Source organism: Rattus rattus, chromosome 16 (assembly GCF_011064425.1).
Source record: "Rattus rattus isolate New Zealand chromosome 16, Rrattus_CSIRO_v1, whole genome shotgun sequence".
In the NCBI taxonomy this organism is placed as follows: Eukaryota; Metazoa; Chordata; class Mammalia; order Rodentia; family Muridae; genus Rattus; species Rattus rattus.
In genome coordinates, this window is record NC_046169.1 from 1,373,037 (window position 1) to 1,398,528 (window position 25,492).

Here is a 25,492-nt window from a genome sequence, read left to right on the forward strand (position 1 = left end):
TATATGCTCAAAGTTCTTTTAGGTTGAAGGTGGAGCCCCAGCTAAACCACAGAGCTATTTTAAACCAGAGGCAGCAGAGGGAGCAGAGCAGGCAGGTCCGAGAAGACACCAGCCCCAGGGGCAGACTCCATAACCCCCAGGAACCTCTGGATTGAACTGAGTCATTAAGCACCGGGTAACTACAGAGGGCCACGGGGTTGGAAAGACTTAGGCAGCCCCAGGAGCAACAGACTGTGGGTTCAGAAATCAGTCTGAAGAGGGGTTAACAATGGTCACTCCTGGTGGTAGGCCGGGGGTTTTCCCAACTCTGCTTCTCGGGGCGCCGGCCATGTCCTCCCATCCACCGTATCTGAGCTGCAGAACTCCAGGCTCAGCAGGGCGGCACATATCCCACAGACAGTGTTCGGTTGCCGTAAGCGAGCTGGCTTTCCTAGTCCCTTCAGCGGCCTGCCAGGAAGGCAGCGCTAACCCATTCAGGGACACGTGGACACTGCCAGGGAGCAGCCTGTGCAGGACAGCGGCTGGTCCAGCCTGGTCTTGTTCCCAGAATCACCCCTTACCCAGGTTTCCCTGCTGCACCTGCCCTGAGGTACTAACGGGCAGGACCAAGTCCTACACTGATGGTTCTTAGTCCCAGAAAGGACAAGTCAGTCTCCAGAGCCAGCATCCTAAGGAACCATTACCAAGAGCCCTGCTGCCCTGTGATACTGCGCAGACAGCCAGGCCATCCCCACCACTGTGGACAGGGAGGTGTCAGAGGCTGCTGGCATGAGCCAAGACGTCAGCACTCAGCAGCTCAGGGAGCGGCTGCAGGTGTGGTAACCAAGAGTGCAAAAGCTGGTAGACAACGGGGTGCTTAAGAGCGATGGCCTCTGACGACTTCAGAGTGTGCCAGGAGTGGTGTGCCTGGGGACCCCAGCCCCGAACAGCCTTTATTCTGGTCCTTCTGTCCCCGTCGTGTGTCCAGAGTGTATCTACCAGACCTCATTGTGCCATGTTGCTAAGCAGTGTTTTGTGGTTTTGTACTGAGATGCATCAGAGCACTTTAGGAAAGCTGGCCTGAAGTTTCCACTCTGAAGAGAACATTCCAGTCCCCAACCAGAGCTGGGTGGGCTCACCATCAGACACCTTGAGTTTTTGGATTTTGAAGTTCAGATGGTTTCCACTTGGCCCTGGGAAGGATTCAGTATATCCCCGCCTGGTGGCCGGGTGGTTCTCAGCTGTGTACTGTACACAGTAGGACAGCGTCATAAGTGATCTGTCACCAGCGGCCCTGGGCTCCTTCCTAGCAGATCTCGTTTGTAAAGACGGTGGGCCAGCAGCATTCGATCTCTGAGGTTGAGTGGCACCCCTCGTCAGTCGTGACCGCCATCTTCGCCTACCCTTCATTATTTTCACAGTGACAACAGCATCCTGGCAACAGGGTGTTCTGGAACCGCCCTAGAACTTATGACCAGATTCTAGCAATAAAATTATCCAAGGGATTCCAGGCTGAAGCAGGCCTTCTTTGGGTTGGGAATGCAGTGTGTGGGGCCGTCTCCTGCCAAGGTTTTGTGGATGGGGAACATGACTGTAGCGGGTGACCCCGTGTTGTGAGTAGACCTGAGGGTGTGGTTTGGAGGAAAGTGCTTGGCAGGCGCACATGACGCCCCACATTCTATTTTCAGTCCAGCAAGGTGGTCCACAGCTGCCGTCTCAGGAGTGGAGGCAAAGGATCCGAAGTTTAAGGTGGGGCTGGGGAGATGGCTCAGTGCGTAGTGCTTGCCATGGAAGTGTGAGGGCCTGAGCCGGTTCAAAGCCAGCCTGAGCAGTGAGCACCTGCAATCCCAGCACTCATGCAAGGGTCTGGCCACCCGGCGTGACACACAACGGTAAACAATGAAGAGACTCTCAAGCTGCTGGGACCGAAGTCCATCCTAGACCTTCACACACGCCTGCATTCACACACTTACTACTTATTCATTTATTCATGGTTAAGGTCTGGGGGCTGGTGAGAGAACTGGGTGCTCCTAGCCAGGGCCTGGATTTGTTTCCCATGGTGGCTCCGATCATGTTAACTCCAGACCGAGGAGACCCAACCTCCACAGGCACCAGGCCTGCATGTGGCCCACACATGTGTACTAGGGCATACACACAAGTCTTTTTCTGAAAAGTAAAAGTTTAGTTGGGTATGGTGGCACACACCTTGAATGCCACTACTCGGGGCAGAGGCAGACCTCTATGAGTTTGAGGACAGCCCAGGCTACATAGTGAGACCCTGTCCCAAAAATATTTCAAGCATCCTTGACTACATAGTAAATTCAAGGCAACCTGACCAAATAAGGCCTTGTTGCAAACACAGAAAAGTAAGCGATCATGGGGACTGGAGCTCACTGGTGGGGGATTTGGCTAGTACACGGAGATCTTAGTTCCATCCTATCCAGAACCACTGGACAACATGGCGGGGGAGGGGGGCTGCCCTTTCTGGAAGTGTCCGTCCTTTTGTTCCATGTCTGTACCATACATGGTTAATGTCAAAGGTCTTTCCATGCAAGGCCTGGACCTCAAGCTCAGCCTCTGTCTTCCTGGCACCCTGACTGCTCAGAGGGCTCATGGACTCGGTCTTGAGGTGAGGGACAGATACCAGGACCCTGACCCCGATGGCCTTGGGAGTTAGAGCAGGTGGGACCACCAGAGATAGGCGCTGATCCTGGCCTACCCATGAGCCCTGCACAGGTAGGTGCCCACAAGCAAAAGGGTAGAGTGCTCTGCTGGGGCCCTCCACCCCACTACCCTAAGTGGTCCCGGCATCCCAGTGGTCCACAACCACCTGTCTTCCTTATAAAAAAGTTTCTGGGACTTTGGCCAACACCAAAAGGGTGGGAGTTAGAGGGCATTGAATCTCCAGTAGAACACGAGTCCTCCATCCCTAGTGCCAAGAATTGGCAGGGAAGGAAGGAGACGTCTGTGCTTGGAAGCAGTCAGCCTATGCAGTGGGACTGCCTCAGCACACACACAAGGCTGGCACTGTATGGAGTTCAAAGGCCACTGTCTCTCATGCTTGGCTTTCAGATTAAAAACCAGACATGTGAACGGTGAGACGGTCCCGGAGTGGTGCTCGCGGCCAAGTCTACCAAACTGAGCTCAATCCCCAGGACGTGGATGGTGGGAGCCGTGACACACACACTGAAATGGAATAAACGCTTCAATTGTTTAAAGACAAACAGACAGACAGGCAGACAGACATACGGAGAAGAAAGAAAGAAAGGAAGGAAGGAAGAAAGAAAAGGCCCCACTTACCATGGTCTCTTTTTTTTTTCTTTTTTTTTTTTTTTTTTCTTTCTTTTTGGAGCTGGGGACCGAACCCAGGGCCTAGCGCTCTACCACTGAGCTAAATCCCCAACCCCTACCATGGTCTCTTTGATAGAGGACACAAATCTATCTACACGTCTTCAGAGAGGCCAACAACCATAGCCTGACCCCAGCTTAAATGGGGACTCTGTGGCCCTTGGTCCCTCGTTTAGGTGTGGCCTTCCTGGGGGCAACGACCTACAGTTTTCCTCTGAGAATGGCAGGAAGTGTAGAACCGGCTCCTGGTCCTGGGCTCTGTGGGTAGAGGTCAGTCAGACACTGATAGGCCAGTGGGCCGATGGGTGGAACAGAGGTGAGTGGTTTCCCACGCATGCTCAGTGCACCTGTGAGAGCAAACCTTGTGACCCAGGCCCAGAGGAGGGAAGGTCAGAGTGGGACTGCTCTAATCGCCTCATATACAAATTGGCACCAAACCAAGAAATTTAATAGACATTCCTATATTCCAGCTTTGCCAAAGCCCAACCTGAGGGACAACATGTCTCCCTTTAGGCAAGCCAGCCCATGGGAGGCTCTAGTAGTGCCCTCCCGGGACTCTGCAAGCCTTGGCTCCGGGGCCCCTGAGGTTCTCGTGTGTCCCCTCACCCCCAGAGGAGCAGCTTCTCCTGAAACCCTAGCTGGGGCCTGGAAAGATCTCGTTTGAGCCCCTTTCCCACCCCACCCAGGGGCCAGCACCGGAGGAGGAGGACACAATTATGGATGCGCCCCCAGCCAGTGGTTCCCGCTCTGGGACTCTGAGTCTCGTTGAGCACCACAGTGTCCTCTGCCTGCCTCCAGGGCCTCATCAAGGGCTGTCTGCCTCAGCCTGTTTGCCGGCCCTGGCAGCTTGATACACGCTGAGGATGGAGGAGATGGTACCCATGAGGCCCACCAGCCAAGGAGGGAAGCAGCCGGCCCACAGGACACCCGGGGGCAGCCAGTGCACAGCATTTGCCAGGTCAGCCAGGTTGCTGAACAGAGTTAAAGCTTCTGACCAGATCCTTGCTTCCACGGCTCTCCACTTGCTCCTGGGCAGCTGGCTGTGGGAGAGGGGGAAGGGCCGCTCAGTGCCTGCCCTTTCCTATTGCCCAGAAGAAAGCAAGCACAGAATGGCCCGCAGCCTCCCTCCCACACCTTCTCAGAATCCTTAGGCTTGGAGGACAGGAAGTGTGACTGTTGCCTCAACTTCGCATGTTGCCTCAACCCCAGCCATGAAGGCTCAGCCTACAGTCCTCATTCTAACAAACTTGTCTCACTACCGGGAGGAAAGCAGACTTCCCACCCGGAGGCTAAAGCAGTGCTCTGTGAACACACATTACACGCATCACTCTGAGCCAGCACACGATCCATCCCTGAACCTAACAGCCATCAGGGCTGCTGACTGCCGGCTTTCCCTCATCTATGGAGACGTGAGGAGGGTCACTGGACCCTCATCAGACATTTTAGCTGCTTCCTTCAGAGCTCCCAGCCCTGCTGTATGCAATTCTACCCGGATTACATGGGGTGCTAGGAAGCTAGGAGGAAGTTATCTCCCATGCAGTGAGACTTTCCAATGATAACAGTGTTTAGAGGTCCCCTTAGTAGGGCTGCCCGAGACGGAGCTTGACTGAACTGTACTTTAGTTTGTCACTGGTGCCCTTTGAGGCACGGCGGACATCTTTTTACAACTCTCCAGGGAAAATGTTCCCACATGAGCCCTGCAAGGCTCAGCAGGGGCCTGGATCAGAGAGGCGGACTCTGCACCCTGAAGGGAAGGTTAGGACAAGGTACCTTGCAAAGGGGCCTGTGGGGCTCGCAGCTTCTGCCTTAGCTTCAACATTGTCCACAGGGACCTGCAACACAGGAGACACAGGGATGCTCTGTCAGAGCCGGGAGCAGCAGGGTCGGCTGCCCACGGCAGTTACAGCAGCAAGGGCCTCTGCTGCCTTCAATCCAGGGATCTCTGAGGCGGCCTCCTGCACAGGGACTAGCTGAGCCCTGGAAGAGAGACTTGTCACTTTGTGGGGCAAAGCCTGGGCTTCTGGCCTAGTGAGCTTTAATTGTCAAACTGACTCGGCCTAGAACCCTAGAGAGGAAGACCTTGATTTAGGATCAGATTAGCCTGTGAGCTAATGGGCTAAGGGTGGAGGTCATATTATTTACTAGAGAGCAAAGGAAGCCCTGAGTGAGGAACTCCTGAGTGAATATGTATTATTGACAGGGGTACGGCCGTGTCAAGGACTCCCATGCCTCAGCCCCATGGGAGTGGCAAAGCTTCCCAAAAGAGACATTGCAAAGGTTCCCTAGGGGGTCTGAGTACAAAACCTGACTGCTGCAGCTTCCTCCTCCCAGATACTTAGTCTGAGGCTGCTGCCTACAGACACTTCCTCCCAAGACTAGGTGACCACACACACACACACACACACACACACACACACACACACACACACACACACCCATACCACCACATTCACACGCAAACACAAATAATCTATGCACTCATGTTTATAGTTAATAGGACTGGAGAAGGGACTCGGGGGCTAGGAGCCAGTGTACTGCTCTTGCAGAGGGTGAATTCAGTTCCCAGCATTCATGGTGGGCAGCTCACAACTGGAGGTAACCAACCCCTCACAGACTCCCAACATCCTCTTCTAGCATGGGCACATGCACTGGCATGCACTACGCCATCAACGTAATGAGAAGTGGAATCTCTAAAAGCTCTCAAAAGAAAATGCATCCGTTAGGAGAGAGTGCCGAAGACGGGGAGAGAGAGGAGGAGAGATAAGACTCTGAGGTGCCAGTTCTTTAGAGGAGGGGGCGTAAGCAAAGGGATGTGGGCTGGCTAGACAAAGATACAAGTGGATACACTATGGAGGCTCCAGAAGGGCCTGGCCTTGCCCCACCTGGGCTTACCCTATGGAACTAATTTCACCCTTTTGACCTCTACTACTGTGAACTAACTGATGTGTTGTTTAACCCCATTTGTATCCAACTTTTATAGCAGTTACCTTACCAGAAACAAACAGAGGGTCAAACAGCAGGGGAGGGGCGGCTCAGCAGCTGAGGGCACTGGCTGCTCTTGTAGAGGACCTGGTTTTGGTTCCCAGCACCCACAAGGCAGCTCCTAACTGTCTGTGACTCCAGTTCCAGGGATCTGACGCCCTCTTCTGGCTTCTTGTGGGCACTGCACACACAGGGTGCACAGACATACATACAGGCAGAACATTCAAACACAAAGTTAAAAATAATAAATATAAGGAAGGAAACTCCAGTATGTGAAGACTTGCTAACTTTTGGGCCTCTGCTGAGGTAACACCACCTGGGGACCTCGGGTGGCCCCTCTGGCAGATGTCACTTACTTGACAGCTCCAAGGAGTAGAGAGAGACTCCAGAAGGCTGTGCTCAGTGTCCACCACCGAGCAGAGTCCACCTGGAGGACCTTAGCATCGGCAGCCCAGGCGACATGCTCACAAGGATAGTAGAGTTGGTCAGCCATGTTACTCAAGACAGACAACCATCGGATGAAGACGTCCTCCTCCTATGAAACCAAGAGGTGGGGGTGGGCCTGCAAGTCAGACCTCCCCACCACCCATTCTGGCACCACAAGACTTCCCCAGGGCCACAGTCTGTACCCTGGTGCCAGGGCAATACAGTCCACTACTAACAGCTGGGCAAGAAAAGAGCTGGGCCTGGCTTCCTCGGCTCGTGCTCAGTGGACAGCTCATGGGGTCTTAACTCAAGCAATGGAATCCCCTCGAGAGCTGTCAAAACCCCAAGCCTTATACCAGCCACAAACATTGCAAGGCCAGGGACAGACAGCAGAGTTTGTTGTTGCTGCTCCTTAATCTGTATTGACTTACGTGTGCCTGCTGTGCACACATAAACACACCCGTAAGTATGCAGTACCCTCCAGGGCCAGAAGAGGGCGGGGGATCCCTTGAAGCTGGAGGTAGAAGCATTTGTGAGCAGCAGTAAATGAGTGCTGGGAACCATATTCTGATCCTCATGATTAAGCAACAAGTCCTCTCAACCACTGAGCCATCTGTCTGGCCCCAGGAATCTTGTTTTAAAGACAGAGGCTCTCATATACCTGAGGCTGGTCTCAAACTCACTCTACAGGTAAGGATGCTCTTGAACTCTATGGTGTGTGTGTGTGTGTGTGTGTGTGTGTGTGTGTGTGTATTTACATGCACAGTAGTGCAAGTGCTTTTGGAGGCCAGGAAAGGGTGTGAGGTTCTCTGGAGATGGAGTTATAGACAGTTGTGAGTCCTCTAAGGTGTGGGTGTCAGTATGGGGAGTGTGTGTGCATTCTTGTATAGGTGCCTGTGTCCACAGCACGTGTGACAGTTGGATGACAACCCTGGTGTCCTCAGTCCTTGGCTTCTATTCTGATTGGAGCCGAGTCTTTCTCCCCACTCCTCTCACCAAACTAGCTGTCCTTCATGCTTCTGGGGATTCTCTAGTCTCCACATCTCAGCTCCCTATAGAAATGCTAGTCAGAGACATTACCTTATTGAGATTCACGTGGGTCCTGGAGATTTGAACCCGGGTCCTCATACTTGTGCAGCAAGCACTTTCTCCACTGAGCCATCCGCACAGCCTGCACTGGTTTGTTGTTGTTGTTTGTTTGTTTGTTTTTTGAGACGTTCTCTCTCACAGTCCTGAAGCTAGGCTGCTTGGGCAGTGGTGTCCCCAAGGATCCTCCCCCATGCCTCTCCAGAAGGGGACTGCAAGGACAAGCCTCCGCACAGTTTATTCTACATGGGCTTTGGGAATCGCACTCAGGTTCTCAAGATGACACAAGCATTTCACCGACTGAGCTATGTGTGTCAAACCCCAGATCCACTTACCTCTATTTCTCATGTGCTAGGATGACAAGCATAGTCCCCCCCCACCCCTGGGGACTTTCAGTGTGTGAGTGTGTGTGTGTGTGCACGCGCACATATGGGAGTGTTCAAAAGACACCTTTCAGGAGTGCTGTCTCTGTCCACCTAAACTCGGGTGATGAATTTTGTACAGTAAGTCTGCTCACCTACTGAGGTTGGGAGTGTGGCTCAGCAGCAGAGCCCCTGCCTAGAACCCTCCACTGAGGGGCAGTGTGTGTGGCTTAACAGTAAAGCACTTAGGCATCACGTACAAGGCTCCAGTTCTGCGGCCAATGCTGCCATACATAATAAGGTCACACGGTAGGAAGCAGCCACGGAAGCCATTGCTCCTGTTCCTTGGGAAGTTCTAGTCCCCTCTCCCTACATACAGCCCCCACTGACCCTGTTACCTCTGCCCCCAGACCATACTGTTTAGTGTAGACAAACATGGCCAGGTCATCGAAGAGTCGCAAGACAGTCCTGCAGTGACTGAGCTGGGCTGACACCACCAGCAAGCGCCGTCCCACTTCGGACCTGCTGGGACACTGTTCCACTAGGACCCCACCGATGAGCTGGCAGCCATACCCCAGTGTCCGGATCTGTGGGAGACCAGAAGCAGTTACCACGGTCCCAGTCATGGCTGAGCTGCAATCCCCACCACACACGCAGCCCTTCAGGATGGAACCTGGAAAGTTGGAAGAGTTGCTGGCCATGGTGGCTCAAGTCTATATTTCCCAGTACTTGAGACTGAGGCAGGAGGATCACCCCCAAGTTCAAAGCCAGCCTGGGCTACCCGGTCTCAAAAAACCAGGAAGTTGTAAGAGTTAAACTTGCAATCCAATCTGAAAGGTTTTTATCTTTTCTTTTGCTTGCTGAGGCTGGCCGCCAGTTTCACCTCACTCACCACATAGCCAGCAAGTCACCATCATTCCCCTGCCTCAGCATCCACGGGCTGTAATAACAAGCATGAGGCACTAAACCTGGCTAAAACAGAAACCCTCTCTCTCTTTCTCTCTCTCTCTCTCTCTCTCTCTGTCTCAATTTATTTATTATATGTACACTGTAGCTGTCTTCAGACACACCAGAAGAGGGCATCGGCATCGGATCCCATTACAGATGGTTGCGAGCCACCATGTGGTTGCTGGGATTTGAACTCAGGACCTCTAGAAGAGCAATCAGTGCTCTAACCACTGAGCCATCTCTCCAGCCCCCCCCCCCTTCCTTTTTTTTAAAGATGTAACTTTATTGTGGTTGTTAATTTGAGATGAGGTCTCACATAGCCCAGGCTAGCCAGACATTGGTCATGATTAGAATTCCTAATCCTCCTGCTTCCACCTCCCAAGCTCTGGAATGAGAGGTGTACAGCAACACATCCGGTGTGCGGGGGAGTGAGACCAAGTCCTCCTGCATGCTACATAAGCACTCTACCAACTGAGCCAACATCCCAGGCTCAGAGGTTAAGATGAGAGCTTAATTCATCAGAATTCAAAAGGGACCACATAGCCAGGTGTGGTGAGGCACACCTGTCATCATAGCCAGTACTCGAGGAGCTGAGGCAGAAGGACAAGAAAGTTCAAGGTCAGCCGGAGCGACAAGGTAAGGTATAGGTAGCCTGAACTATAGAACTGGACTACATAACAAGGCCCTGTTTCAACAAAGACGGAAGACGGAGGGGGAAGGGGAAGGGGGGAGAAGAGTTGTCATGGAGAGTCCCATTGGAGTGTCAGCTCAGTCACCAGTGGTTGAGATGACAGGTTCAAAGGAAACAAAACTACCGCCTCCTGGGCACTCCCTTGCCCATAGGCAGGGGCACAAGGCTCCCCGCCCTAGCCATGCCTTCAGCAGGACTGAAATAGCAATTTGCCTGAAAGGCTTTAGAGAGGAGGTCATTCAATAAGAGACTTACAACAGACTTACAATGGGGAAATTCAGCAGGCTCACTACCCCTTTGTTTCTTTTTTTTTCTTTTTTTTTTTTTTTTTTTTTTTTTTTTAGACAAGGTATCACGTAGCCCAGGCTGGCCTTGAACTACTGTTCTTTCCATTATGAGTGCCGAGATCACAGGCCTGTGCCAACATACCTGGTTTATGCGGTGCTGAGGACGAACCTTAAGGTTTCGTCTATGCTAGGAAAGCAGTGGGCTACAATCCCAGATCTTTCACTATTTCATTTGCTGGTCAGAAATTACTAGTCGCAAGCTGTGTGTGACGATGGCACACACCTGTAAGGCCAGCACACACTTGTAAGGCCAGCAATTCGGGAGGCTGAGGTAGGAGGTTCTCATGTAAGACACCAGCCTGCCGATATCGGTCCCTTTAGGACCCCCTCTCTGGCCTGTTTTCCTCATCTCTGAGTCCTGACCAAACTCCAGGTCACTCCGGTCCCGCCACGGCCCCACGCTTCCTCTCACCAGGCGGTCCCGGCCCCTGTAGGACTCCAGCGCGGAAGCCAGACCGTTCAGCAGAGCCATGGCAACTCGATCGTGACGTCATCCGGGGCGGGGCCAAACTCCTTTCCTAAAGGTCCGAAGGTCGGCGCAGGCGCAACTGCCCGCCCTTTGTCCCAGTCCTGGTACCTTGTAGGCGAGCTAACCCGAACCCAGTTTGCAAAATGTATTGCTGCCACGTATGTACTCCCTGCCCACGGGCACCCAGAATGACCTTTAAAGCCCGTTACAATTCGCTCCACGGCTGCTTAGGCAATTCCACAAGCAAAATGTTTCAAAAATTAATTCATTGTCCACAGGGGGAAAAAAATACAAGCCAAAGCTCTTGTCAGACCCACAAAAAGGGATTTCTCCTTCACTTGTAGGCTTCAAGTGCCTGCTGTATCAGCTTGTCGGTCTGAGCCTCTGCGACTGGTGTACTCTCATAAGGCATCTTGATTTTCATTTTCTTTGAGGAGTGATTAGTTTTTTTGTTGTTTTTGTCTTTTTTTTTTTTTTTTTAACTCAAGCTGTCCTTGAGCTCACCAAGTACTCAAACTGGCCTTACACTCCTTATTCAGTCTCCCAAGTGTTGGATGACAGGCATGTGGCACAAGGCCCCAAGACATCATAGATGTCACCAGGCTACTGGCACTTTAGAGAAAAATTGAACCGGACGAGTACCTTTAATTCAAGCATTCAGGGGACAGGGGGCAGAGGTTCTCAGTGAGTTCGAGGCCAGCCAGATCTCCATAGGGAGCACGGGGCCAGCAGGATGGCACAATGGGTAGAGGCACATGTAGGTCAAGCCTGGGGACACCAGTTCCATCCTTGGGACTGGCATGGTCGAAGGTAAGAACTGACTGTGGGCAAGCTGTCCTGTGACCATGGTTACAGCCCGCGCTTGCACGCGTGCGCGTGTGCGTGTGTGTAAAAGCAAATACAAAATATCCAAAGTTCTCTTCCACTCTTCCTTCCAGGAAGGACAAAAGTCAATCACTTAAAGGTGCTCGATCCAGGTTGGCGATTTAGCTCAGTGGTAGAGCGCTTGCCTAGCAAACGCTAGCTCCCCAGCTCCGAAAAATAGAAAAAAGAAAAAAAAAAAAAAAGGTGCTCGATCCACATCTATCAGGACACCGCACCAGAGGATTCACTTTAACCAGCCGTGTTTTGTTTCGTTTTGTTTGGAGGGGGAAAAACACAAGTATTTCGAGTATTTGTTTTGAAACAGGATTTTATGTAGTCCAAGCTGGACCCCAACTGAATTAATTTGTAGCCAAGACTGGCCTTGGACGCCTTATCCTCCTGCCTCCACCTCAAAAGTGCTGGCGTGACAGATGTGTGTCACCAAGTCCTGTTTGTGCCGTGCTGGGATGGAACCCGAAGCTTTCTGCGTGCTAGGCTAATGTCCTACCTACTGAACAGCAGTCACAGCCCCGCCCCCACCACACACACAGGAGCATTCTTGAAGTGACAAAGAAAAGTCTCTCAGGGTGGTGAGTTATGCGTAGGCGGTTAAAGCCTAGATAAAGGTCAGGGAGTAAAGCTTACTGGGTAGGAGGTCGGGGATCTAGCTCAGTTAGAAAAGGAAAGACGGAGACTCCAGCAAAGGAATGATTTCACTCTGATCTAACATGGTGAAGCAGTGAGTTTATTGAGGTTTCTAACCAGGAGCAGGGGTGATGCAAAAAGCTCTGAAAAGCTGCCCCAGGCTGGAGGACGACTGTGAAAGCCTAGAGCTTCCTGTTCGACTGGTACGCAGCCTACCTATTCGGACAGTGTCCTCTCACCATCAGCTCTGTGTGTGCGTGTGTGTGAGTGTGTGTATACGTGTGCACGTGAGGTGTGCTCCTGTGAGCATAGGCTCTCAAGACCATGTGTATGGGGGCCTCAGAGGCAGAAGCATTGAACGCCCTGGAGCTAGCTATGAGCTGCCTGAGGACGTGGGACTGAAAACGAATTTGGTCCTCTGGAGGAGACATATGAGCTTAATTAACTCCTTGGCCATCTCTTCAGCCCTTGTTTGTTTCTGTGGTTTCTCAGCCCTTCTGATACTGCAACCCTTTATACAGTTCCTCGTGTTGTGGTAACCCCAACCATAACATTATTTCTTTGCTACTTCATAAGTGTCATTTTGCTACTGTTATAAATTATAATGTAAATATCTGATATGCAGGATATCTGATATGCGATCCCTGTGGGAGTCGCTGCCTACAGGCTGAGAACTGCTGCTTTAAAAGGTGAAGGAAGCAGGCTGGAGAGGTGGTTCAGTGGTTAAGAGCACTGACTGCTCTTCCAGAGGTCCTGAGTTCAATTCCCAAGAACCACATCTTCACAGGCTCACAACCATCTGTAATGGGATCCAATGCCTCTTCTGGTGTGTCTGAAGACAGCTACAGTGCACTCATATACATAAAATAAATAAATCTTTTTTTAAAAAAAGTGTCTACCTCTCCCATTTAAAAAAAAAAAAAAAAAAAAAGAGGGCTAGAGAGGTGGTTCAGTGGTTAAGAACACTGACTGCTCTTCCAGAGGTCCTGAGTTCAATTCCCAGCAACCACATGGTGGCTCACAACCATCTGTAATTCGACCTGATGCTCTCTTCTGGTGTGTCTGAAGACAGCTACAGTGTACTTATATGTAACAAATAAATAATTTTTTAAAATAAGGTGAAGGAAGTGAAAGAAGATTAGATCATTGGGAATGTGCCCTGGAGAGAAATATTGGTATCCAATGTTTCTGCCTCCCTTTGCTTCCTGGAAAACATGGAAACTCTGGCCATGATGCACTGAATCCCACAAACCCAAGCTATAAAGCTAAGAGATTATAGACTGAAGCCTCCCAAGACCAAACTAATTCTTTCCCTCTGATAATTTAATTGTATTATTGTTACAATAATGGAAAGCTAATACAATGTGTATGTGTATCACACATACACATTCACATACACACACTCACACACACACACTCACACACACACGCTCACACTCACACCACACACACTCACACTCACATACACACACACTCACACACACGCTTACACACACACTCATACTCGCACACACCACACACACTCATACTCACACACACCACACACTCACATACACACACACACTTGATAGACCACAATGCGTTTATCCAGTAACCTATTGCTGGAATCTAGGCTCTGACCATCTTTTGACTCTTAGGAATACAGATGTTATGATCATTCAGGAGTATGCACGTATTCAAATCCATGGTTTCAATCTGTCTTAGCTAGGGTTTCATTGCTGTGAAAGGACATGACCAAGGCAACTCTTATAAGAAAAACCATTTCAGGGGTTGGGGATTTAGCTCAGTGGTAGAGCGCTTGCCTAGGAAGCACAAGGCCCTGGGTTCGGTCCCCAGCTCCGGAAAAAAAAAAAAAGAAAAAAGAAAAACCATTTCATTGGGGCTGGCTTACAGTTTCAGAGGTTCAGTCCATTATCATCATGGTGGGAGCATGGCAGCCTGCAGGCAGACATGGTGCTGGAGGAGCTGAGAGCTCTACATCTTGATCTGAAGGCAGCCAGGAGGAGAAGGGTCTGGATCACAGTGGCCAGACTTGAACATATTTACGAGACCTCACAGCCCTGCCTCCACAGTGACACATTTCCTCTAACAAGGCTACACCTCCTCCAATAGGGCCACACCTTCCAATAAGACCACTTCCTGTGGGCCACGCACATGCAAACCACCACACAGTCTCACGCGTGGAGTGACTGACTCATGTGGTGGTTATTTCTTTTCTCTTCAGTATTTTTTTTTTTTGAGGGGGTGGTGATTGGTGGAGGTGGTGGTGCTGGCGGTAGTGTATGTATCTAGAAACAAGCATATGGAGGCCAGAGGTAAACCTCAGGTGTCTCCCTCAATTGATCTGCACTTAATTTTGAGACAAGTTTCTCACGTTACCCAGAACACTAATTCAGTATGGTGACCAGCCCCAGAGATCTTCCTGTCTCTACTTCCCTAGCACTGAGATTACAAACATACATCGCCAGAGGCAGCAGTTTGTGTATGAGTGTGTGTGTGTGTGTGTGTGAGTGTGTATGTGTGTATGTGTCTGTGTATATGAGTGTGTGTGTGTGTGTGTGTATGAGTGTGTGTGTGTGTAGTGTGTGTGTGTGTGTGTGTGTGTGTGTGTGTGAGTGTGTGTGTGTGTGTGTGTGTGTGTGTGTGTGTGTATGTGTGTGTGTGTGTGTGTGTGTGTGTGTGTGTGTGTGTGTGTGTGTGTGTGTGTGTGTGTGTGTGTGTGTGTGTGTGTGTATGTGTGTGTGTGTGAGTGTGTGTGTGTGTGTGTGAGTGTGTGTGTGTGTGTGTGTGAGAGTGTGTGTGTGTGTGCGTGTGTGTATGTGTGTGTGTGTGTTTACTGGGCATAGAACTGAGGGCCTTGCACTTGGTAGGCAAACACTCTATCATTGAGTTACACCCCAAACTCTGTTTAACTTTCAAAAACCAATTTTTACATTTTATTTATTTAATGTATGTATGGGTGTCATGCACATATGAACACATGTAAATGTGCCACTGAACATGTGTGCAAATCAGAGGACAACTTTGAGGAGTCAGTTGGGTCCAAGCTTGGGTCTTCAGCAGACACCTTGCCTTGCTGAGCCTCCTCACTCCACGTTTGACTGTAATCTTGAGCTTTTCCACCCATGCCCAAATTCCCTGAAGCAACGACTCTGAGACTTCTTGTACATGAATAAATACCTAGGCTGATAGCATTGGCTCATTTCCGACAGCTTCTAACTCAGTTGTCTCCTTTATTCTATATTCTAAGTCCTGCCACATGGCCTGTTACCTCTCCTCAGGTTCATGAGACTGACTTCTCATGAGACTGAGTTCAGGGAGAAATCCTCTCCTGCACCTCACCGTATCCCAGAATCCCTCTCTTTCTGCCAGGAACTCCCACCTCCTACTTCCTGCCTCAGCTCATTGGCCAATCAGCTTTTTATTGACAGGTGATGCCTCCATCCAGTACATAAGCAATTCACTCCAAACTTTCTGAGGAACTGCCCGTTTACTATACCAGCCGTGCAGTGTTTCATCTTCATCCACAAGGCACTAGGACTGAAGCCTCATTAGTCACGCCCATCCCACCCCCATTTTCGATAGCTAACCTGGTAGATTCAAAGTGGTCCCTGTGTTGCATTTTTCCTCCTGAATAATTGATTCAGTTTTGAAAGACGTTCCCTGTTCATTTCAACCTCTATTACTTCACTCCTCACCTCCCTGCTTCTAACCATATACCTGTCCTCCTGTTTCTTCAAAGGAAACATCTTTCTGCCTCAGGGCCTTTGCACAGTTGTTCCCTCTGCCTGGAACGCTTTCCTTCTAGATACCTAGATGGCTCCCAACCTCACCCCCTGTTCATAGTTTCTTTTCTTTCTTTCCACTTTCATGTTTGAAACAGGGTGCTGCCCTGTAGCCTGCGCTCATCTTGCAAACATGATTCTCAGGACCCTGCCTAAATGTTTTCATCTTAAGGGCCCTTCCCAATCACACCTTCTGAGCATTCCTTACTCCTCTCTTCCCCTCCGTCACTGTTGTATACATCGAGCTCCTGTGAGTGGGAATGCACGCGCGCACCTGCATGTAGAGCCCAGATGGCAATGTCTTCCTCTTCATTTTTGAGATAGTGTCTCTCACTGGCCTGGAACTCACCGATTAGGATAGGCTGGCTTGTCATCAAGTCCCAGCGATCCATCTGTCTCTGTCTCCCTGGAATTAGAATCCTGCCACCTTACCCTGCTTTTAAATACAAGTTCAGGGGACTGATCTTGGGTCCTTATACTTGCATAGCCAACCCTTTATCAACTTAGCCATCTCCCCAGTCACCGAGTCAAGCTATTCTGGAACGTGTTATGTAGCATAGGATGGCCTTGAACCATCCTTGAGACATAATTTCTTCTCTGCTTCCCAAGTGCAGGGGTGACACGTGTACAACGACGAGTGACTCTGGGGCTTACTTTCTTTTTCTTTCTTTTGTGTGTGTGTGGGGGGGTGGTTGCTTATTTGAGACAGGGTCTTACTCTGTAGCTCTGGGTGGCCTGAAACTCACTCTGTAGCCCAGGCTGGCCTCAAGCCTGCAGCAATCCTTCTGCCTCTATTTCACAAGGGCTGAAATTCCAGATGAGCACAGCCATACCCAGCAAGATCCCCTGAATATGCTCTTCCCAATGGCCTGTGTTTGCACGATGCTTGTCTCTGTGGATCCCCTGCATGCTACCAGGCTCTCCTCAGCGCTCCTGTCGCCATTCTCCAGGAAACACGAGACACAGCTTTGAAATCTGCAGGCCATGCTCCTACCAGCTGGTGAAGGACCGAGCTTGATTTGACTGATTGGTTGAGAAATACTGAAGCCCTGCCCTTCCTAGCTGTCCTTGGAGTTGCCAGGCACTGGTCTGGCAGTCACCGCTGTTCCCTAGCCAATGTCCTCCTCCCCAACAGAGAGCATGCTCAGGAGACAAGGCCTCTCTGTGACCTTGGAGGAGGAAGACAAAACAAGGCCGCTCTGTTATCACGTCTGTAAACACAGGCAGCGCGCACAGCTGAACACAAATGAGAGGGGACAGACCTCTGTTTGTTTTGTGTTTATTTATGGTGGGTGAGCTGCAGGTGCTTCGGTGTGCAGATGGCTGTCTCACAAGTTCAGGAGTTGGGTCTCTCCTTCCACCCCAGGGATTGAGCTCAGTCCTCCTTGGTGGTAAGCACCTCTACCACCCGAGCCGTCTCACCACACCTCTGTTCCTAGCTTATGAGAGTAAATGACATCCCCTACACATCACGGCTTCCAGGCACTGTAGTTCTTTCTTCCTCTAAGTGGTTCAGATACTCAAGAAACACAGAGCCTCATGCATGCTAGGCAGACAGCCTACTGACGATCTGTTCTACCCTCTGCTCTGGGATCTGCCCTCCAAAGCCTGAATTCCCAGCAAAGGAGAGAATGGGGATGAAATGTTTGGTTGTGCCCAGCTGGCTAGAACAAAGCCCTGGGGTAGTTGGAGACTGAGAGAAGAGCCAGCCTCAACCCAGAGAACAAAAGCCACAATTGGCCAGAACTGCTTTTGGGAGAAGGAACCCATCCGAATTGCTTTGGTGTTCGTTATAACTTCAACTTTTACTTTTTCAGACAGGGTGTCAGCAAATCCTCTCTCCCTCTCTCTGGACTCAGAAGTTCTGCCTTTTCCTCTCCTGCCCAGCCATAGGCTTTTCAGCCCTTTACCTTAACCAATCAGAAGATGGGGGAGAACAATGGTTTACAAAATACTGAGGAATTTTGATACAAAATCAGGAAGTGCTTCATATTAGTGACAATACTGACTGCAACCAGATCTGTGGGTACAGAAATCAGCATTTGAATACGCAGTGCACAAAAACACCCCCCTTCCCAACAATTTACCACCCCCCATGGTAGAAGGAGAAAGTTGACTCCCAAATATATTTTCCTGACATCCACAGACCACCATGGAACACACAGACACACCCACATAAATACAAATAAGTGTGTTTTAGTTCAATTTATGTTGCTGTGGTTTAAATACTCTTTTAAAAAAAGAAGAAGCAACTTAGGGGAGTGTGGCCGTATAATTTAAAAAGTGGCAAAAATGGTTCCCGAGAGTTCCCACTCCGCGCATATCCATGCACTCTAGCTGTTTCCCTGTCAGCCGCTTTCACACGCTGTCCCCTTGGCAGGTTGTTACCACGCCTGACACACACATCTCATTCCGAGGAACATGCTAGCATGGCCCCACACCATGCTAGCCCCAAGCATTCTATAGCCTAGCACAGTTTCCTGTTATGGACTCTGTTCACACTCCCAACAACCCAGTGAAACTCAACAAACTGTAACCCAACAACCAGATTTACATGTTAAATATTCAATGTGTTGGGGATTCCACTCAGTGGTAAACTTGCATCCAAAGATAAGGCCCTATAAATCCCCAGCTCGAAAAAAAAAAAGAACCAAAAAAAAAAAAAAAAAAAAAACAAACAAACAAACAAACAAACAAAATATTCAATGTACAATACATCCACACAATAAACTTACATCCAATTGATAAGGATATAAACTGCCCACCTAGATAAGATATTTTTGCTCATCTAGACATACAAAATCCTGCACACATCCATCCCTTAAGAATAGTCACAACAACCTGTAAGTGTGCAGAGAGAGGCCGCCATGTTCTCTCAGCTGCTTCCTCTCTTTGCTCTGGTCTCCTCTGCCTCTTTCTAAAACTTTCTCCCACCCATCCTTCCTTCTTGTCCAATGGCAGGCCTTGTTCTATCCTGTACCTGCCTTCACCTGCATAATGACATTAACCTATAGGCACTCAATTCTTGCTCAATGTGCTCACTGATTTCTTCACACTGTATCTAGGACCCCCTGCCTAGGGAATGTTGCCGCCCACAGTAAACTGTGTCCACATCAATTAACTCAAGACAACCATGTACAGACAGATCCACAGGCCAACTGTTTATGTAAGCAAGCCCTCATGGAGACTCTTCTCACGTGATTCTAGGTTGTGTCCATTAACAGTTTACATTAATTCTCACAAAATGTAGTTTTAAAAGTTCTGTTTAGGGGGCTGGAGAGATGGCTCAGTGGTTTAAGAGCATTGACTTCTTGCTCTTCCAGAGGTCCTGAGTTCAATTCCCAGCAACCACATGGTGGCTCACAACCATCTGTAATCTGATGCCCTCTGCTGGTGTGTCTGAAGACAGCTACAGTGCACTCATATAAATAAAATAAGGGGTTGGGGATTTAGCTCAGTGGTAGAGCGCTTGCCTAGCAAACGCAAGGCCCTGAGTTCAGTCCCCAGCTCCGGAAAAAAAAAAAAAGAAAGAAAAGAAAGAAAAGGAAGAAAAGAAAACTCTTTTTTTTTAAAAAAAAAAAAGTATTTTTTTAAAGGAATTAAAGTTTTAAAAGGTTCTGTGACCCCTACCATGACAAGAAGAGGCCAGTGACTTAAGGATATCAGTCCCTGTGTGCATGTCAAGATACAGATAAACAGAAAAACATTGAAAATATTATCCTCACCTGACCCACCCCCACATACATATTTTCTTCTAAATTCATCACTATTCTCCATACCATTTCCAAGATCACAAAACTGAGGCTCTGAAAACTCAAATTCCATGCTTGAGTCTCGGATAGAATTCAATCCAGGTCCTCAAGGCCGCCCAGGGGTTGTAGGACACCTATGTGACAGCATTATCTGGGAGAACTCTTAGGTCACAATGAGCTGGACCAGACCATTTTGGGTTAATCTCTAGAAAGGACCAGAAGACCATCCCCTGGGATGACTAGGGCCAGACGGCAACCAGAAGGACCTGCAGGGAGCCAAGTTCAAGATTCATTAACCCAGTAGGGTAGGTCTGTGTCCTTGTCCCTGTATCCTGTAGTACTAGGACCTGAACCTAGGATCTCACATATACTAGACACACACACAGCTTTAAGCTAAGATACAGGTTAGATGTAGTGTAGCTGTTGGATATTCACATGGGACTCCCCCTGTAAACTTCGTATACTTCCCAAACTTTGTGTACTTTGTGAACTTTGTAAACCCTCACGACAAGAGAGTAGCCAGGCCCCTCAGCCAGAACTCTGTTACTGTCATAAAGGTGTTTCCAGCATCTGTAATAGTTACAAGGGTCATCTCCAGCCCCTCAACAGGACCCTCCTCCGGTTGTACTAAGTTTAGTTGAAAAGTCTGAACAAAAGCCACCAACCTCTGAACTTCCCACAGAAACACCAATTCCTGAGGTTAAAAATCCATCAATCCCTGAACAGAAAAACCTACCAATCCCTGAGCTCGCCCAAGCTCAGGACTTGAAATCCCACCAATCCTCACTCTGGAAAAGCTCTGCCCTAGAAAGTCCAAACCGGGCAAGAACCCCTTTGTGAGCCCTGCACTCTGTCCAACTGCTTGCTGTCTGCCCCCTCCTGGGAGCAGAGGCAGCCACTCCTGGTGGCTCCTGAGCACCTCAGCTGGGGACAGCCTCTCCTAGAAGATACACCTCTGCTGAGGAGGATTCTTCTCAGAGCTGCATGGTTCCTGGGTTTCTGAGTCACCTTCCCACAAGCAGGAAGGCCAACACTAGGCTGGACTCTGACTTGATAAGCAGTTAAGGAGGCCTTGAATTTATGTTCTCCTCCCTTCCTCTTCTAACCGTGGGACTATAGGTGTGTCACCGTGATCGCTTGTGCCTCACAGAGGATGGAGCCCAGGTTTCCATGCATTCCAGGCTCGTGCTCTACCAGCTGACCGCAGTGCAAGGTCCCTTATTTCATTTACTCATTCATTCATTGGAGAGGCTGATCTCAAACCACACTCTCATTCTCGTGCCTCTACTTTCTAAATTCAGGGATCGCCAACACAAAGCCAGCCTCTGTGTGTGTGTGTGTGTGTGTGTGTGTGTGTGTGTGTGTGTGTGTGTGTGCTAGAAAACAATCTCAGATGTCATTCTCTGTAGTCTGATGTTGGCAGGTACAGGATAGAACAAGGCCTGTCATTGAACGAGAAGGAAAGATGGGCAGAAGAAAAGTTTTAGAAGGACAAGAGAAAGCCAGAGCGAGGAAGAGGAGCTGAGAGAACATGGTGGCAGATGTTAAGATTCTTGTTTGCACATAGATACAGGTTGCTATAAATATTTTTAAACCGTGGGTGTGAACAGGACTTTGTGTTGTCTAGATGGGCAAATTATATCTTATCAATTGGATCAGAGGTTACTGTGTGGTGAGTTCTCTCATGTGGCGACTTAATTAAGTTGAAGAGAAAGTATGGTGGCAGGACGCACCAAGCCCGCCATGAAATTGGGACGTGTATGACACTGGTGACCTGCCTTGGGAACTGGATGGGAAGAGAGACTGCTGCCGGGCTCAGAGAGACGCCATCAGCAGCGTGATGTGGGATGGGGCAAAGCGGGTGATGTGTTTTACTGACTGAGATGAAAATATCCCACAGACACCATGTGGCATGGAATAAAAGAAACCATTTTTTTTTAATTTTTTACCACAACTATTCTTAAAATTGCCTTTCACCTCCTTTGAGACAATGTTTGTCATGGGCTTGGAGCCCACTGATTTAGCTAGGCAGGCTATCAGTGAGCCCCAGAGATCCCCCTGTCTCTACCACCCCAATGCTGAGATCACAAGAACCACCTGACATGGGTGCTAGGAATCAAATTCACAGAAGGATCCAAACTTCAGCTCTGTTTTGTTTCCTTTTGACATGATAGCTTACGTAGTCCAGTCTAACCTTGACTTCTCAGTGCAGATAAGAATGACTTTGAGTTTCTGATCCTCTAGCTCCTGCCTTCAGATGCTAGGATGTCAGGCCTATATCACCACGCCTAGTTTATACAATGCTGGGATTCCAACCCAGGACCTCATGCGTACTGGGCAAGCATTTTTCCAATGAGCCCAGCAAAGGTCCTTCTCTTCTTTATCACAGTCCGATGTGAGCACATAGCAGGCTGAAGTCAGGGAGGGCTTTCTGGAGGAAGTGTGCCTGGAGGACGGAAAGGTTGGTGGGCAGCCAGGGTCTCTAAGAGTATCAAGGAAGATGTGGGAGGAAGCTTTGGTCTAAGTCACAGCTTGCTGATTGATTCATCTGAAGTTGAAGGTGGAGAGGAATTGTGGGAAGTTGCTAACGTATAGCATATTCAGTGAACAAGCAGTGCCACTGTCTTACTGTTTTATTGCTATAAAGGGACACCACGACCAAGGTAACTCTTACAAAGAGTTGTAACTCTACACTTTATTTGGTGTACAATTATACCTTATTTGGGGCTGGCTTACAGTCTCAGAGGTTTAGTCCATTATCATCATGGCGGGAAGCATGGCAGCAGGCAAGCAGACATTGTGCTGGAGAAGGAGCTGAGAGCTCTACATCTTAATCTAAAGGCAGCCAGGAGCAGACTGGCTTCCGGTCTCGTGGGCTGGTGCCACTCCCTCTTATCAGTTTTCCTCAGAAAGCATCATCCCAAGGCTCTGGCAGCTCTATCGTCTGAGGTCTCCAAGGCAACTTCTACTTTACAGCTGTTTGTTCCAGTGTCTGGGATCCACACATGATCTGCTGGGCTCCTCCAAAGGTTGCTTGGGTCACTTCTCCAGCTCTGCCCTCCATAGCGCTCTAAGCTCAGGTTGGTCCACTCCACTGCTGCTGCTGCTGTTCTTGGTGATCATCCCATGGTTCTGGCATCTCCAATGGTCTGTGGACTTCTGTTGCAACTAAATTTCACCAATAGCCTCTCATAGGCTCTCTTCATGATGTCCAGCCTCAACTTCTTTGCATGACCCCTTCAGTCCTGGGCCATCAACTGCAACTGAGGCTGCACCCTCATCAATGGCCTTCCCTTTCCTCTCACAGTGCCAAACTTCAGCTTCTCTCCATGAACCCTCACGCCTTTAAAACCAGTACCACCTGGGTGATTTTTACAATGACCAAGTCTAGTTGCCAGGAGGAGGTCTATCTCTGGAATACAACTTGTTTGTGCTCTTAGAAAACACTTTCCAAAGGATTCACTTCTTCTTTTTTTTAAAAAAAGGTTATTTATTTATTATATACATTGTAGCTGTCTTCAGACACACCAGAAGAGGGGATCAGATCTCATTACAATTGGTTGTGAGCCACCATGTGGTTGCTGGGATTTGAACTCAGGACCTCTGGAAGAGCAGTCAGTGCTCTTAACCACTGAACCATCTCTCCAGCCCTCACCTCTTCTTAATAACCATTAATTTCTTAGCTCCAGCCAGCCAGCATCAATTGTCCCAGTAACCCCCTTCTAGTCTTGGCTTTGAAGCCAGAGCCACCTGGCCAAAGCTGCCGAGTTCTGGTGCTTGCTGGGGCTGGAACATGACCTCTTGTTCATCACCATCACCACCAGTGTTCCGTTTTCCAACTCCTTCACTGCCTAAGTTTGGCTGTCCTGGAACTTTCTCTGTAGACTGACATTGAACTCAGAGATCTCTAAGCCCCTGTCTCCTCAGTTCTGGGATTAAAGGTGTGTACCAACACACCTGGACCTATGCTTTTCTTGGTACTTGTTCTGCCCCAGGCTGGCCTTGAACTCAGAGATCTGCTTGCCTCTGTCTCATGAGATTAAAGGCATGCAAGATCTGGATCACAGGTGTGCCCTCAATTTCTGGATTGTAGTTCATTCCAGTAGTCCAAATGAAGGGGTTGGGGATTTAGCTCAGCTGTAGAGCGCTTGCCTAGCAAGCACAAGGCCCTGGGTTCGGTCCCCAGCTCTGAAAAAAAAATTAAATTAAAGTCCAAATGAAAACAGTAACAAGGTAATATCGCCTAACTTGAAAAAAACGATCTCTAGTTCAACCGCAAAAGCCTAACTTAGCTGGGTGAGATCTTTCCTGGTCACCACTCCCTTAACTCCATTGAATATCCTTGCACACGGGATGAACCTTCATTCCACTTCCTGGTGCCCCTTTACTCTTTGAAGCATATGTTTTGTATTTTTCCTTTCTAACCTTGCTACACTTGATCAAAACACTCTTCGTGGGAGTAAATCATAGCACGGAGTCAAAACTGGGTTGTTTTGAGACCTTCTTAATCAATTCGATTAATTTGACTCTCTTTGCCTTAGCATCAGGCAAACGTTTTGGAGCAGGGCAAAAGCAGCCACATTCTTCACCAAAATATCACCAGAACAGTCTATAGGCCATATACTAAACTTCTCTGAAACTTGTAGAGCCAGGTTTCCACAGTTCAAGTCATCTTCAGTGACAATGTCTTCCATTTTCCTAGTAGGATAGCCCAGTAAGCCCCACTCAAAGCATTCCACTGCTTTCCAAACCCAAAGCTGTAGAGAGAATATCGTGTGTGTTGTATGGATGTGCCACCTGTCAATTAAAAAGCCTATAGTTTATCGCTTAGGCAGGAAATAGAGATGGGACATCTGGAGGAGAAAGAATTCTGGGATACAGCCAGGCAGGAGCTTGACAGGGAAGATGTGAGAAGACAGACGCATGGCGCCTGGTACCCAGGCACTGGGCAGAATGTAGGTTAAACAATTGGGTTATTTAGTTATGATCTAGTCAGAGAAGGGTCTAGCTACAGGGCCAAGGTATTTGTAAATATATTTTGAGTCTGAGTCTTATTTCTGGGAGCATGAGGCTGGGGGACAGAACCAGGACTACCTTCTAAACAAAGTCCCCAAATCCACATTCTTTCAAACAAAAGCATGGTCAGGCCTATCACAGTAATGTAGCATGTAGCATGACATATTTGCTCCAACAAGATCACTCCTAAATCCAACAAGGCCACTTCCTGGGCCAAGCATATTCAAACCACCACAGCTACCGATGCTTGTGTTCATGTATACCGGCGGTTCTCCATCTTCCTAATGCTGCAACTCTTCAGTACAGTTCCTCATGTTGTGGTTAACCCCCAACCATAAAACGTGTTGCTACTTCATAACTAATTTTGCTACTGTTATGAGTCATAGTGTGAATATCTGTGTTTTCTGATGGTTTGAGGTGACCTCTGTGAAAGGGTCATTCAGCATTGAAGGCATCCTGACCCACAAGTTGAGAACTACTGGTTTATGCAACCCAGGACCCAGCTCAGGGTCAGTTAGTGTGCATCTTACCTCATTATCAATTTCCAACATTTCGCAGGCCTGAAATCAGTGGCCATTACAATGTTTAAATATTCATCCATGAGTGTGTGTTAGTGTGTGTGAGTGTGTAAGTGTGTGTGAGTGTGTGTATGTGAGTCTGTGTAAGAGCGTGTGTGTGAGTGTGTGTGAATGTGAGTGTGTGAGGGTGTGTGTATGTGAGTGTGTGTGTGAGTGTGTGTGACTGTGTGTGTGACTGTGTGTGTGTGTGTGTATGTGCAGTGTGTGTGAGTGT

The 25,492-nt window shown here is 49.1% G+C and overlaps 1 protein-coding gene across 1 annotated transcript; it reads right to left on the reverse strand.

The window, feature by feature from the left end:
* Positions 1-3,751: 3,751 nt before the first annotated feature.
* On the reverse strand, positions 3,752-11,017 carry Pex11g (peroxisomal biogenesis factor 11 gamma). The gene is given in 6 exon segments (XM_032886449.1): positions 3,752-4,367; positions 5,098-5,119; positions 5,122-5,159; positions 6,666-6,844; positions 8,582-8,770; positions 10,582-11,017. Coding segments are annotated over 6 exon segments (723 nt in total). The 5' UTR covers positions 10,642-11,017; the 3' UTR covers positions 3,752-4,132.
* Between the last annotated feature and the right edge of the window lie 14,475 nt (positions 11,018-25,492).